This window comes from Erithacus rubecula, assembly GCF_903797595.1.
Source record: "Erithacus rubecula genome assembly, chromosome: 24".
NCBI classification, from domain to species: domain Eukaryota; kingdom Metazoa; phylum Chordata; class Aves; order Passeriformes; family Muscicapidae; genus Erithacus; species Erithacus rubecula.
Window position 1 is genome coordinate 2,236,623 of NC_136676.1, and position 14,406 is coordinate 2,251,028.

At 55.9% G+C, this 14,406-nt stretch overlaps 2 protein-coding genes across 2 annotated transcripts in view; one reads left to right on the forward strand and one right to left on the reverse strand.

Moving 5' to 3' along the window:
* Nucleotides 1-3,594, reverse strand: part of EPHA8 (EPH receptor A8) — a 54,755-nt gene extending 51,161 nt beyond the window's left edge. Inside the window, exon 1 of the mRNA XM_079326104.1 lies at nt 3,306-3,594. Within this exon, the coding sequence (XP_079182230.1) occupies nt 3,306-3,390 (85 nt within the window). The 5' untranslated portion in view covers nt 3,391-3,594. The remainder of the gene's footprint in view (nt 1-3,305) is intronic.
* UBIAD1 (UbiA prenyltransferase domain containing 1) overlaps nt 2,659-14,406 on the forward strand; it is a 423,268-nt gene continuing 411,520 nt past the window's right edge. The window contains exon 1 of the mRNA XM_079326086.1: nt 2,659-2,662. The gene's annotated coding sequence lies outside the window, so the exon portion shown is untranslated. The remainder of the gene's footprint in view (nt 2,663-14,406) is intronic.

Below are 14,406 nucleotides of genomic sequence, written 5' to 3' on the forward strand. Positions count from 1 at the left end.
CCCCCATGGACCCTTCCTGTGGTCCCCATTTCAGCCAGCAGCTGGGTCTGCCCAAGGATTCCCGTGTTTTCCCGCATCCCATCATGTTGAGTGGAGGAACAAAACCCCACCAAGCGTGGCACAAGGGAAAGATGAGCGTTCTGCATCCTGCCCTGGACATCACCCCATCCCCATCACCCGCTGGTTGTCTCAGTGCCCCAAAATGTGGGGGAAATGCCCCCAAATTTCCCTTCCCTGCTTCACCAGGATCCCACATGGATCCCTCTAAGCTCGCCCGTGGGGTCCACGCTGTGATGGGGAGGAAGCTCTCCCACCTCATGGATCGAGGGCAGAGCTGGGGGCATCCCTGGGAGGGAGCAGACCCCCAGCAGCAGCGTTTGAAGCACCATTTTTGACAGAAAATACAATTTTGTTACCCCCTACCCACGCTCCAAATGCGGTAATTTCTGCTGGTCTGCTCTTCTTTCAATTTAACAAAGATATTTTGTATTTTATTATTTACCTTCAATTTGTGCTATAATATAAAATATAAAATAAATATTAAAAAAAAAAATAAAGTAAATAAAATAAAAATATAAAATATATAAGATATATAAAATATAAAATATAAGATATATAAGATATATAAGATATATAAGATATATAAGATATATAAGATATATAAGATATATAAGATATATAAAATATATAAAATATAAAATATAAAATATCCGCTTCAGTATTTGCACCTATGCAACTCGGTCTGCAATAGTGTAAATATTTTTAGTCTCTCTTACTTCATATTATTGAAGATAACTTATCTACCTCCCTGCTCTAAAACAATTTAATAATTTCAGATAATTCTGTTTTCAGTGCTCCAAATAGAAATCTTCCACATCCTGCAAATTTTTACCCCTCTTTAAAAAAAAAAATAAATCTGAGTTTTGGCTTTCAATGCATTTGGCAATGGCTGCTGCGCTGAAATGGGGGATTTCCCATGGAATGGCGATTCCCTTTTCCTCCTATTTCTCGGGCACGCCTGCACACAAGACTGAAAGGAATAAAAAATATAAGCTTAAAACTTCTTGGAACAAATATTTAGGAAAGAGAAAGGCACTGGGAGCTCGTGGGAAGAAAAAAAACAGGGGTTGAAGTTGGTTTTTTTGGTTAATAAATGTTTTTATATACCAACTGCCTCCCAATGCACGCACGCAGAGCGCAGCACACCCTGGCCTGAAATTTGCTTTGCGGTTGTAATTTTCTGCCTTGCAGTTCCCAAACCAGCACTGGGAAATGCAGGGCACAGAGAGGGGCAGGCAGAGGTGATGGGCACACCCTGACACCGTGCCCGTAGTCACCACATGCTCTGGGAATGGGGTAGCCAAGCCTGGCACAACGGGAAGGTGGCACAACGGGAAGGTGGCACAACGGGAGGGTGGCACAACGGAAGGGTGGCACGCACCAGGGCCGGGCTGTGCTCTGCACCATGTCCCACATTTCCAGTCCCATCCCGTGCCAGGGTGCTCAGGGACTGGCACCACAGCCCATCCCAGCCTGGATGCTGCTCCCAGCCCATCCCAGCACACTGGACACATCCCAATGTCACCGCTCGTGTTGGGGACCCAGTGCCACCGCTCTTTTTGGGGACCAGCTGGCACTGAGTGCCCTGTGCCAGGGCACAGCAGAGCCCCAGGATCTGCAGGGCCATGAGCATCATCGTGGCAGTGCATGGAGCACCAGCAGCTCTCTGCAGGCTCCCACACCGTTTTTCTTGGTGCCTCTCCTGTCGGGTCTAATCGAGATCCAACCCGCTTGGTTTGCCCCAACCTCCCCACCAAGGCTGTGATGGAGGACAGCTTTTTTTTCTGAAAAGCAGGAAAGCCAGGTTTCTCCCAGCTGGCAATAGGCTAGCTGTCAATGCAGATGCCATAAAACCCAACCCAGCACCCAGGATCTATTTGCAGAGGACAGCAAGGGCCTCACTCATCAATGTCCAGGGTGCACCAAGTCCAGGCAGGGCTGTTTGGCTTTGTGGGGCTGCAGCACCGAGAACCTGGTGCAGCATCCTGCACCACACCCTGCCCAAGGCATGGGGCAAAGGGCAGCTACTGCATCCCAGAGCAAAAACCGAGCTAGAGCTGGGAGTGTCGGGCTGCTGGGACCCCATTCTGCACCCTCAGAGCCCATCACCAGCAGTGAGACCCCAACGCATCCCAATGCTGCACAGGCAGCAAAGCAGATGGGAAATGGAGCAGGAAGAGGGCCGGGAAGCAGGCACTGGGCAGAAAACAGGGCTAGGACCAGCAAATAGCTGGGAATTGGGAACAGAAGGGAGGGAGATGCTGGTGGGTGTTGGATGATGGCTGTAAGCACAGGGACCCAGCCCAGCAGGGTGCAGCCCTTGGGCCTCAGCGGGTGGAAGGATGGCAGAGACGCAGGAGCAGGAGAAGGGAAAGATGCCGCGGCCTCCATGGGGCAGGGACAGCGGCCTGGGGCTCGCTGCAGAGGCTGGGCTGTGCTGGCCATGGCTCTGAAGCACAGCAGAAGGGAGGAAGGATGCTGCTGCCGTGCCAAGGACACGCTCGGGAGTGGGAGCGGGAGCGGCGGGGCTGGCGATGGCGATCAGCAGCCCGGGAAGCAGCCGTGCTGCTGCTGCCAGCATGCAGGGACACGGGCAGGGCGGGTGGCAGGAGCAGCACTGCCAAAACAGAGAGTGGCCTGAGACACGGGGCAGGGACACGGACAGGGGATGAGGACAGCCGGGCAGAGCGGCTGGAGAGAACAGGCCTGACGTGGCTGACACCAAGATGTCCGGAGAGCATCCTCAGCTGCATCCCTGCTTCCTACTTCAGAAGTTTCCAGCCCTTCCTCTAACGAGAAGTTTCCCACCTGAGTGCCCTTCCCAGCTGCCCTGATCCCCTGCACACCTTGCTGTGCCCACCCACCGGCTCCATCGCAGTCCACGCTGCTCGGCCACCGTGCAGGCTCCGGTGATGGGGAGCATGGCTGAGCTGGTGCCGGTGTCCCTGTCCCCTCTGCAGCCACCCCTGCGTGCTGCAGCAGAGCAGGGCAGCGGAGGGAGGCAGAGCTGCCGCTATTGCTGCAGAGCCAGTTTCTCCTGGCCAGCTCCGAAGTTTTGCCTCTGGTGCAAAAGCTCCAGGATTAGCAAACTCAGGCAGGCAGGAACCTGGAGCTGCGCTCCCCTGGGAGCACGGAGGAGCAAAGGCCGGCAGGGCAGAGCCCGTGCAGACACATCCGAGCACCCACAGCCACCCCAAGGGTGCCCCCAACACTGCCCCGTCACTCCGGGGCCACCCGCTCCCTACCTTCGCTGGTGGTGGCCGACAGGCAGGCAGCCAAGCTGATGACGATGGAGAGCGAGGATGTCAGACCCCCCTGTGCCCATGCCATGGTCCGGCGGGGGCCACCAGCCGCAGGACAGGGCCACCTGGGTTGTCCCGGCACGTCTGCGAGCTCGCTGGCTGTGCCCAGAGCTCCGGCAGCGGCCGGCGAGCGCAGAGGCACTTAGCGCACATTGCTCGCACACACGGGCTGCGAGCAGGGAGGGACAGCCCGCCCGTCACCGCCCGCAAGCCAATGGGCTGGGTGGGCTCTGCAGCGAGCCCCCCTCTCCGCGCACACACGCTGTACCCAGAGCCGGCGGCACTGGGGCTCCCACTGCCCCTGTCCCCCACCCCCGGCCAGCTCCAGCCGTGCCCGCTGCTCCCTGTGCCCCGCTGCCCCCTGTGCCCCCCAGCCCGCCCTGCTGCACCCTGTGCCCCCCAGCACCCGGTGCCCCGCTGCCCCCTGTGCCCCCCAGCCCGCCCCGTTGCACCCTGTGCCCCAGCACCCTGTGCCCCCCAGCACTCTGTGCCCTCCAGCACCCTGTGCCCTGTTGCACCCTGTGCCCCCCAGCACTTTGTGCCCTCCAGCACCCTGTGCACCCCAGCACTCTGTGCCCTCCAGTACCCTGTGCACCCCTGAACCCTGTGCCCCCCAGCACTTTGTGCTGCTTCCTGTGCCCCCCAGTACTCTATGCCCCACAGCACCCTGTGCCCCCCAGCACCCTGTGCCCTCCAGCACCCTGTGCCCCCCAGCCTGCTCCGCTGCACCCTGTGCCCCCCAGCACCCTGTGCCCCCCAGCACCCTGTGCCCCCCAGCCTGCTCCGCTGCACCCTGTGCCCTCCAACACCCTGTGCTCCGCTGCACCCTGTGCCCCCCAGCACTCTGTGCCCTCCAGTACCCTGTGCACCCCTGCACCCTGTGCCCCCCAGCACTCTGTGCCCTCCAGTACCCTGTGCACCCCTGCATCCTGTGCCCCCCAGCACTCTGTGCCCTCCAGTACCCTGTGCACCCCTGCACCCTGTGCCCCCCAGCACATTGTGCTGCTTCCTGTGCCCTCCAGTACTCTATGCCCCACAGCACCCTGTGCCCCCCAGCACCCTGTGCCCCCCAGCCTGCTCCGCTGCACCCTGTGCCCTCCAACACCCTGTGCCCTCCAGCACCCTGTGCCCCCCAGCCTGCTCCGCTGCACCCTGTGCCCCCCAGCACCCTGTGCCCCCCAGCACCCTGTGCCCCCCAGCCTGCTCCGCTGCACCCTGTGCCCTCCAACACCCTGTGCTCCGCTGCACCCTGTGCCCCCCAGCACTCTGTGCCCTCCAGTACCCTGTGCACCCCTGCACCCTGTGCCCCCCAGCACTCTGTGCCCTCCAGTACCCTGTGCACCCCTGCATCCTGTGCCCCCCAGCACTCTGTGCCCTCCAGTACCCTGTGCACCCCTGCACCCTGTGCCCCCCAGCACATTGTGCTGCTTCCTGTGCCCCCCAGTACTCTATGCCCCACAGCACCCTGTGCCCCCCAGCACCCTGTGCCCTCCAGCACCCTGTGCCCTCCAGCCTGCTCCGCTGCACCCTGTGCCCTCCAACACCCTGTGCTCCGCTGCACCCTGTGCCCCCCAGCACCCTGTGCCCCCCAGCCTGCTCCGCTGTACCCTGTGCCCCCCAGCACCCTGTGCCCCCCAGCACCCTGTGCCCCCCAGCCTGCTCCGCTGTACCCTGTGCCCCCCAGCACCCTGTGCCCCCCAGCACCCTGTGCCCCCCAGCCCACCCCGCTGCACCCTGTGCCCCCCAGCACCCTGTGCCCCCCAGCCTGCTCCGCTGCACCCTGTGCCCCCCAGCACCCTGTACCCCCAGCCCTCTGTGCCCCCCAGCCCTCCCCACTGCACCCTGTACCCCCAGCCTGCCCCGCTGCTCTGCAGACACGGTGAAACTTGGAGCCCTGCGCTCGGTCAGGGTCAGCTGTGGAGGGAATGGGGTTACCCATGAGGAAAACCCCTTGTAACCCTTTGTAACTCCCCTTGCATGGCTGAAGGAGGCAGGCAGGACACCCCCATCGAAATGCTTTCCTTGCCACTCACCCTGCTCACAACTGACCTGTGACACTGGGAGCAGGGACAGCACAGTCAGGGCTCACAGCGCCCTGTTTAGTGCCACCTTGTCACCTGGCAGAGGGTCAGCCCTTCCCAAAGCAGTTTGGGAGGACACAGCAGCTGTGCCAAGGCAGAAGGGCTGGGCACTGGGCAAGGGTGTCCTGTCACAGGGGCCTAGGGCTGCCTGGGGAGCACAGAGCATCCTTCCCACAGCCTCTGCATCCCTCCTGCTTGGAGCCACCAGGATCACCGAGCCAGGTGAGCGCCTTGCTCAGCATTAAACACTCGACAGCTGTCAACAGACCCCCTACAGCCACTGCTGCTTCCCCATCTAAATGCTGAACAATCACTTATACCTTCCCGTGCTTACCACAGATGCTGACTCCCATCTACACCACGTGCAGTGATTATTTGCTCCTTCTTGCACTCGTGGCCAGTGCATTGTGGCTGCAGCTCTGCCTGCCCCAAAAGCTGCCCTGGCACAAGGCACACATGGCAGGATAGGCACCTCTCTCTCATCTGTCAGGCCATCCCTTGGAAAAAGCTTGGAAAAAGAGGGGATAGGGAGGGAGAGGGGGTGCTGCACACCCTCCATTCCACCCTGTGTTCCCTGGAGATGCTGAGCCCCGTGCTGGGGCACCCCACAGTGCTACCAGCAGCTCTCTGCCTGCAGGGGTGAGAGAAGCTCCCTGCCCAACTCCCAGCACGCAGCAGCAACAATTCCTCATTCAGCAGGGCTGAGCACTGTACCTGCAGGGAAATGTCTGCACCACTCATCACCAGGACCTGGGAACAGCACTGAGCCCCGGGTCCCTCCAGGATTTTCCCCCTGGCTGCCTGGGAAGCCGTCAGTCAGTGCTGGAGAGATCCTGTCATCAGGGGTATCACAGGATGGGCTGGCAGGGAGGCTGAGCAGGGGCACAGCTGGGGCTCAGGAGGACACCAGTCGCTCCCAAGGCAGCTGGCAGAGCCTGAGCAGTGCTGTTGGATGGGGGTGCAGCTACACAGTGACCTTTGCAGCAGATCTTGGAACAAAGGGGTCAGGACTGATGGTCTCCAAAATCACAGCAAGCCACCAGGAAGGCTCAGATGATGCCACAGTAGCTGCACCCCTGCAGCTGGTGGGAAAACAAATCTTCAGCCAGCTATCACATTGCTACTCTGACCCAGACATTTCCATTTGCTGAAAGGGCTTGTCACAGCTCAGAGCTGGATCCCTCAGCTCTCTGTCCCCCTGTGCCCAAGCAGAGCCAGGCATTTCAGAGGGACACTGTTCACACTGCCACCATCGTCTGCTTGGCTCTTGTGGAACCCCCTGCAGAGCTCCCTCCAGCTCTGGTGTCCACCTGGAGAGGAGAAGGTTCTGGGGAGACCTTAGAGCCCCTTCCAGGAGCTAAAGGGTCTCCAGGAGAGGGACTGTGGACAAGGGATGGAGTGAGAGCATAAGAGGAAATGGCTTCACACTCATACAGGGCAGGGATAGACGGGGTATTGGGAAGGAATTATTCCCTCTGAGGGTGGGGAGGCTCTGGCACAGGGTGCCCAGGAAAGCTGTGGCTGCCCCTGGATCCCTGAGAGTGTTCAAGGCCAGGCTGGAGAGGGCTTGAAGCACCCTGGTCTTTTGGATACGGGGTAGAACAAGATGGTCTTTAAGGTCCCTTCCAACACAGACAGTTCCATAATTCTGTGATGTCAGTCCCAAACTCTGCAAAAAGCTCTGGGGAGGCAGAAGCCAGCTTTGGCCTCCCAGCACTGAGTGATTCCATCCCAGTGCCGTGCTCCTAACCCTGCAGACCTTCAGCACAGCCCAGCTGCCCTCATGGGCTCTCCAGTGCCCTGGTGCCATCCCACCCCCCTGTGTGACACCACTGTAGGTCCTCTGGGTCTTGCAGAGGTGCCCAGAGCTACCAGTTAGTGCATGTCCCACAGATTTTGGCTTTGCTGGGCACAAGGATGGCAGAGAACTGGAGCGGTCCCCTGTGCTGGCTGAGCACTGCTACACACTGTACAGCAGCTTGGCAAGAGCCAGTCCAGAAACGACCCAAAATCCTTTCCAGGGAAGGGGAGGCCCCTCAGGCACCCTCTCAGACCTGGGAGAGGGGATGATGTTGTCTTGTGTTGCAATACAGGACATGGCCTGCAATGTGATCTCCTGGCACATGTTCCCTGCTAATGGGCCATCTTTAAACCAGCTGGGCAATCATCTTTATCTTCCCACAGCCCATCCTTCCTCCAGGAGATATCTCCTGTTCATGGCTAGTGAGTCCCAGTGCATGACTGATAAAATTCCATCATCCCACTGGGAGATGCTCCAGCCAGGGGAGGAGACAAGCCTTTCCTATCCAGATAAAAACTGAGATTTTGGACACCAAGGCACCTTCTTTCCACTGGGTTCCAGAGGAAAACCAGACCTTTCCACATCATCCCTGGACCTTCAGAGGAAACTGTACCTTCTCCAGGAGCACTGCTCCAGCTGAACCACATCTGCCACTGCAGGAGGATGCAGCCACCATTGAATGGGACTGTGCCACTATCCTGACTGACTGATGGGTGACAGCTTGGATTCTGACTCTGGCAGTGTTTGGGGTTGTTCTGTGTAATACTGTATTTCTATTTTAATTTTCCCAGTAAATAAGTGTTATTCCTATTCCCCTATGTTTTCCTGAGAGCCCCTTAATTTGAAAATTATAATAATTTGGAGGGAGGGAGTTTACATTCTCCATTTCAAAGAGAATCTTCTGCCTTTTTTGGCAGACACCTGTCCTTCAAACCAGGACAGATGTGTAATGGGATGGCTGCAAACAGTGGTGGGTGCAGGGGTCAGTGTGAGCTCTGTGCACACACACTGGGCACAGAAGGGCTGTGGGGGTAGGGGCAGACACTCTGATTTCCCTGGACACTCGGTTTTGTGGTCAGGATGTGCCTTGAGTGCATAAGCAATGGGTGTGCACCAAGGCTGGGCACTGTCAGGGGTGCTGGAGCTGGTACAGGGTCAAACACTTCTGGGATGCTGCTGGCTGGGAATACAGACCCCTCCCACACTAGAATCCATGTGCAACCACAAGATGTGGTCACAAGGCATCCCAGAAACCCCAGACAGACCAGGAAACAGAAGCATGGAGGGCATCACCCCAGGACCCCTGTTCCCCTCCCCACTCAGTGATCTCTGGCCTGAGCCCAGCTGCCTCTCCCTTCCTACTGGGTGCTGCTGCCTCCACCTCTTGCTGAGCCTCTTGCATGTCCCTCAGCCATGGTCCTGCACCTGGCTGTCACTGAGATGGGGAGGATATTTATAGATGCAGCAGAGAGAGGAGAGAGCAGCTCTCCAGGGAGATAGCAAGGCAGGGCAGCAAGCCTGGGTGTCCCCCCTTTTAGCAGCACCCACAGCACTGTGCTTTCAGCAGGGAGGCCACAGCCTCCCTGTTATCTCAGTAGCCCAAACCTGAGTGGTTGTTGCCCTTTGCACCCAGAGATTACCCAGTGTAGCCCTGAAAGAGCAAATTTGTGCCTGCACTGTCAGTCACCAAGGGAATGCCCCATCTCCACACCCCTGTCACTCTGTGTTGGGACAGAGCCAGAGCTCCCTGCCCCAGCCCCTGTGGAGAGGGGGATGCTCAGGGCAGGGCAGAGCCATGCTGCAGGTCTCTAACACCTGGCACCTGCTCACACACCTGTTCCCTGCTGTACATCCCTTTCCCAGGAGGAGCAGACAGGATGGGACATGGATACCCTCTCCCAAATCCACTGTTCTTCCCTGTCCTCCTCATCAGGCGTCTGCAGGAGGAGGACAAGCAGCAGCAGCACTGCACAGAGGTCCAGAATCCTCCCCACTGATCATTATGGGGAGGGGACAGGACTGCTGGGGGACTTTCTCCACCCAAATAACCTTAAACTATGCTCCATCCACATCTTGACCAGGCAACAGCCCTGAATGCAAGGAGCTTTAACAAGTCAGATTCCTACTGCCTTCCCCCCTACCCTGAGCCCTCCTGGCTCTACAGCAGAGCCCAGAGGTCACAGGACAGGAGGAGGCTGCTGGATCCATGCAGGTGGGATGGATCTACTCTTCTACACTTCCAGGGGCTTTGGCATCCCCCAGCAAAGTTTGCATTTGGAGCCTGAGCTGTCAGCAGGAGTTTTCAGGGAGCTCCAGTGTGCCCCACTGGCTGCCTGTGGACAGCCCTTTAAACTGGCATCTGCCACATAAACATGCAGACAGGCTATCTCCATCCACATAACAATTCACCTGGAGCAATCTGGGTGCTAAATCACTGCAATTCCTTGTGCTGTGTCAGGGCTGGCACATACTGCTCAGCTCAGGATCACAGGGACCACATCACCTCCTCCCTGCCTCCTGGGCAGACTGGCAGGCTTTTTTCCCTCCCCAGTGCCTTGGGGTTGTTCTTTTCCACTGTGCCAAGACCCTTTTTCAGCCAGGTGCCTTCCCTGCTTGCCCAGTCCTCCCTGGGGCTCAGTATTCCCATCATTGCCTCTTACCCAGGGGAGCCAGGGTAACCCAGCCAGGATCTTCCATGAGCTGCCATGGCTGAAAATCCCCTCCAGTGAAGGTGCTGCTCCCTCCTCATTATCCCAAGCAGGTGCCCAGGCTGTTCCACGAGTGCCAGCCAAGAGGGACAACCCTTGGCATCACTGGTGATGAGGTACAACTGTGGGAACCATTGGGCAGCTGAGCAATCAGCACCCAATTAATTCAGGTCAAGGCTGGCCATGCCTCTCCTCCTTGTCATTATCAGAAATGCTGTGTATTAATATCCTTTATATAAAAAAAATAATCTTATCATAATTTTCCCCATTGAAAGAGACAGTTTGGAGATGGAATTGAGACAAACACAAGCCAGTAGAACCTGCAGCAGAAGGGGAGAGTTTAAGAAAGGTCTTTTGGTAATATCCATCGTTCCCTTATCAGTGAGGATATTAAATGTATTGAAATGCTAAGCAGCTCTTTAAGGGCTGTCTCTGATTTTCATTAAACAAGCAGGGGATGAGCAGGAGGGAAGGGGATGCAGCACTGTTCTCTAAGAAATTCTGATTGCTGGATATTAACAGCGTTAATGTGCTTTTATCCAAGAGTGTCAGGGTTGCACTTGCCTTCTTGCCTATTCTTGCTGAAGTGGAACTGAGTCTCTGCTGTCTAACATGGGCAGGACAGAGATGCACAGCAGGGCTGAGATGGGTCCCTGTGTGTCCCAGCCCCACCACGTTCCTGCTGCCCCAAAATGAGATGTTAGCTCATTTTGAGCCTTGGCAGGGCAGCCTGGTCCTGGGAGGAGGTGGGGATGAGCAGTCACAAGTTTAAATCAAGTGAAATGGCCCCAACAGCCCCAGGTCCAAGGCTGAGGGATGGTGAGGGAATGGAGTACACCCTGGAAATGTGTCTGGCATTGAGTCCTGGGGATCCCCAGACATCTCCAGATGGAGAAAAATGCTTCTGTGCCTGAAGAGACGCCTGGGGAAAACCTCTGCCCCACTCTGGGCACACTCAGTGCTGTAATGACTTCAGAGATAATCCCTGAGCTTCCCAAACTGCTGTGGGAATGCTGGAGGGAGCAGCTACAGCAGGGCTGGGACTACACAGGGCCACAGCAGAGGGTTTGGGGTGCTCTGCAGAGGGTCTCAAGCTGTCTGCAGAGCTGGCATGGCCAGCTGAGCACTCACAGGAGCTCCAGCCAGCTCTCCAGCCCTGACACCCAGGCAGGGCTGTGACAGCCCCTGGATTTCTCTGCCCTCAGGCAAAAGCCATGAATGAGGTGCTAAAATGGCACAAGCACATCTCAGTGCTCAATATATTTTCTTTGCCCACCAGTTTCCAACCTTGGCATGCTCCTGGCTGTGCTCTGAGTGGTCAGAGAAGGCAAAGGCTCTGCTGCTATAACCACAGGCTGTGCAAGCACCTCAGAATAACCAGGCTGCCCGTGGCATTTGTGAGAGACAGCAGCTGTGGAGGAAGGCAGGCAAACCCCACTCAGTGCACATGCATTTGGAAAAGAAAGGGACACAGGGACAGCCCCGGAGCTCTCTAGAGAAGGGCTGGTGCAAACAAACAGAAATTAGCTGGAGCTGATAAAACAGAGGCTGCCACAAGCCCAGGCATGTGTTTAACCCCAGTCTCCAGAGCCCAGCAGCTTGGATATTGCCGAAGGGAATGGCTTTGTGGGCTGAGCAGGTGGTTTGAAATGCTCAGACTTTGGGGAAACACAGGGTCCCTGCAGGACAGCTGAGTCAGCAACCAGCTCACCAGCCCTCCCAACAGGACCCTGCATCACCCTGCCCTGGGCCAGCCCTCCTGTGTCTCTGGACCCAGCTTGTGCATCTTTCCTCCCAATTTATTCAGCACTTTTCTTCACTCCCTTCTGTCCTTGCTCTTTCCTTTCTTGTGCATGGTTTGTTCTGTCCTGTCTCTGGGGCTTTATCCCACATGGACAGATGAACAGCTTTGTGGCTGCCAGATGGCTGTGGCACCTCCATCCCCATCCCTGCCACCCATCACTGCCTCCTCTGCTCACAGAGCTGCTTCCAGAGAATCCCAGAATAGTTTGGCTTGGGAGGGACCTTCAAGCTCATCTCATTCCAGGCCCTGCCATGGGCAGGGACACCTTCCCCTGGACTGAGGTGCTCAGAGGTTGCTCACTCTGCCTGCACCACCTTCTCCAGCAGCCAAGGGTTCTCCAAGGCACCCAAACCTCTGATATTTGTGCTGTGGGATGCAAATTCTCCTCTGGATCAAATGGGGCACTTCCATGGTTGTTTCTTCTTGTGGTTTCTCCACCAAAATAATCAAGCCAGACCCTGTCATGAGATGGAAAGGAAAGCAGGACAACCTCAACAGCCTCCTGCAGTCCTGCAGCCTTGGCTTGGAAGTACATTGCAGCAAAAGTCACCCTTTGGCATTCCCAGCTAAAGGTCTCTGTTTGGCCCCAAATCACTGGTGCTAAGGGGCAAAGACACAAAACAGGCAGAAAACACCTCCAGCCCCATCTCAGGCAACCCTTGCACAGCCAAGTGAGTGCTCTGCTGCTGAAACTGTCAGCTTCACTTCAAGCACATTGTTTCTGCTGCAAGTGGAAATCTCAAAGAGACTTAATTACAGAGCTGGGCAGACCCAGACATAATCCTTTAGAAAGCTGACAATGAGATGCTGTCCAAAAAGAATTTTGATGCTATAAAAACAACCAAACAAAGCTGCATTTAAAATGGGATGAGTAATGGGGAAACAAGAGCAAAACATAAGGGAGCACCCACAGGCACTTCAGAGCCCAGGCAGGGTTTCCCTGAGCACAGGAAGGTCCCACAGAGTGGTACCCAGTCCTGCTTACCTGGGCTGTACTTTCCCAGAGCTCTGTCTGTGCTGTCTGCCACTTTAGGGAATTTGGGAAGAGGCCATCAGCGTGCAAAGGTGGGGCTGGCAATGGTAAAGGACAAGATTTTCTCCTCTGTTTTGGTTACACATCCTGGGATCCCCAGCTATAGCTTCAGGTTTAATATGTGCTGTGTCCAATGACAAAGTTCAGCTGTAGCATGGACCATGCCACCAGCTGGGTCTATTTATCACCCAGCATAGGCCTCTGTGTACACAGTGTGGAGCCAGCCTCCTGCCCAGGAGCATTTCTTCATGTGGGATAATGGATGCAGGAATATTTAGGAAGTTCTGGAGCTGTTCACCCAGCCCTGGCTATTACAGAAAGTTATAAATAACCAGGTTACCTTGGGTAACCTTTCAGAATTGCAGCCTAATTTCTTCAAACATCCACCCCTCCACCTCATGTCTCTGAGATTTAACTCCCTGTGGGGTTTGAGGGGTCAGTGAAAAGCCCTTCATCAGTTCGAGGGTCAGAAGAAGATGATAAAACAAATTGAAATTTCTTTTAAAAGTGTATTCAATTAATACTGTCTCAGGAAATAATTAACAGATTCACTTGGAAATTGTCCAGAATATAACCTGTGCTTTAACAGCAAGTGGGAAAGGGTCAGGGAGGACACAAGTATTTCACACAGAGAGGGCTCAGGTGTAGACAAAGCCCAGCCTTTGTCCTGGAGCTGAGTCTTTGTTTGCTCCTGGAATCACCATGTGTGAGCACACTGTCACAGAGCAGAAGCATACATCTCCTGTGGAACCCTTCTGCTCAGGCCAGCAGCAGGCTGCTGGCTGCTCCCAAAGCTCAGGGCAGGCACTCCCAGCTGCACAGAGGACCAGGAGCTATTCAGCCAGGGCTGGCAGAATCTGGGACCCCAGAGCTCCTCTCTGCTCAACCTGCCCCATCCTGCTCACTCACAGCCCCAGGGTTAGACCCCAGCCTTGCCCCTGGAGAGGCTGCAAGGGCTTGGCCAGAGTGTTGTGCTGCTGAGGACAGCCAAGGAGCCAGGATCACATTGCCAGATTCTAGCAGCACTTTTCCCCTTGCCATGTTTTCAAACATCCTGAGGTTTTCCTAGCCTGCAGCATGGGGGAAGCTTATTTCACCCCTGGTTTGGGGAATTTGGGCTAAATTGAAGTCAAGTGGCTTCAGATGAGAATGTCATCAAACTCCAGATATTGCAAGGCCTGAGATGAATGCCCAGAATAGGCAGGACAGACACTCCCCAGCCATCTTCCTCTTGCTCTGACTGACAGCAAGCTGTCTCTAATTTCTAAACACATACATTTTTTCCCATTCTATCTTTAGATCTCCATAAGGCAAAGTAAACAGAGCTCCAAGAAGAGTTGATTTAGACACTCCAGCTTCCCCATGGCTGTTCTCCTCTCCAGTGCCTATCCTGGGGACACTGCAGCCAAACTCCTCAGTCCCTGGCACAGACCCTGCTGTGCTGTGTCAGGTCCTACAGGGCACAAGCACTGCCAAGAGCCACCCAGGGCTTTGTTCTGCCTACAAGGCAAGATTCTCTCCAGCTTAGACAGCTCAGCCCACCAGGGCAGCACCCCTGGATCCGTATCTTCTTTCTAAGCTCTCATTGCAAATACTTCCCAGCATAGCAACTCTCCT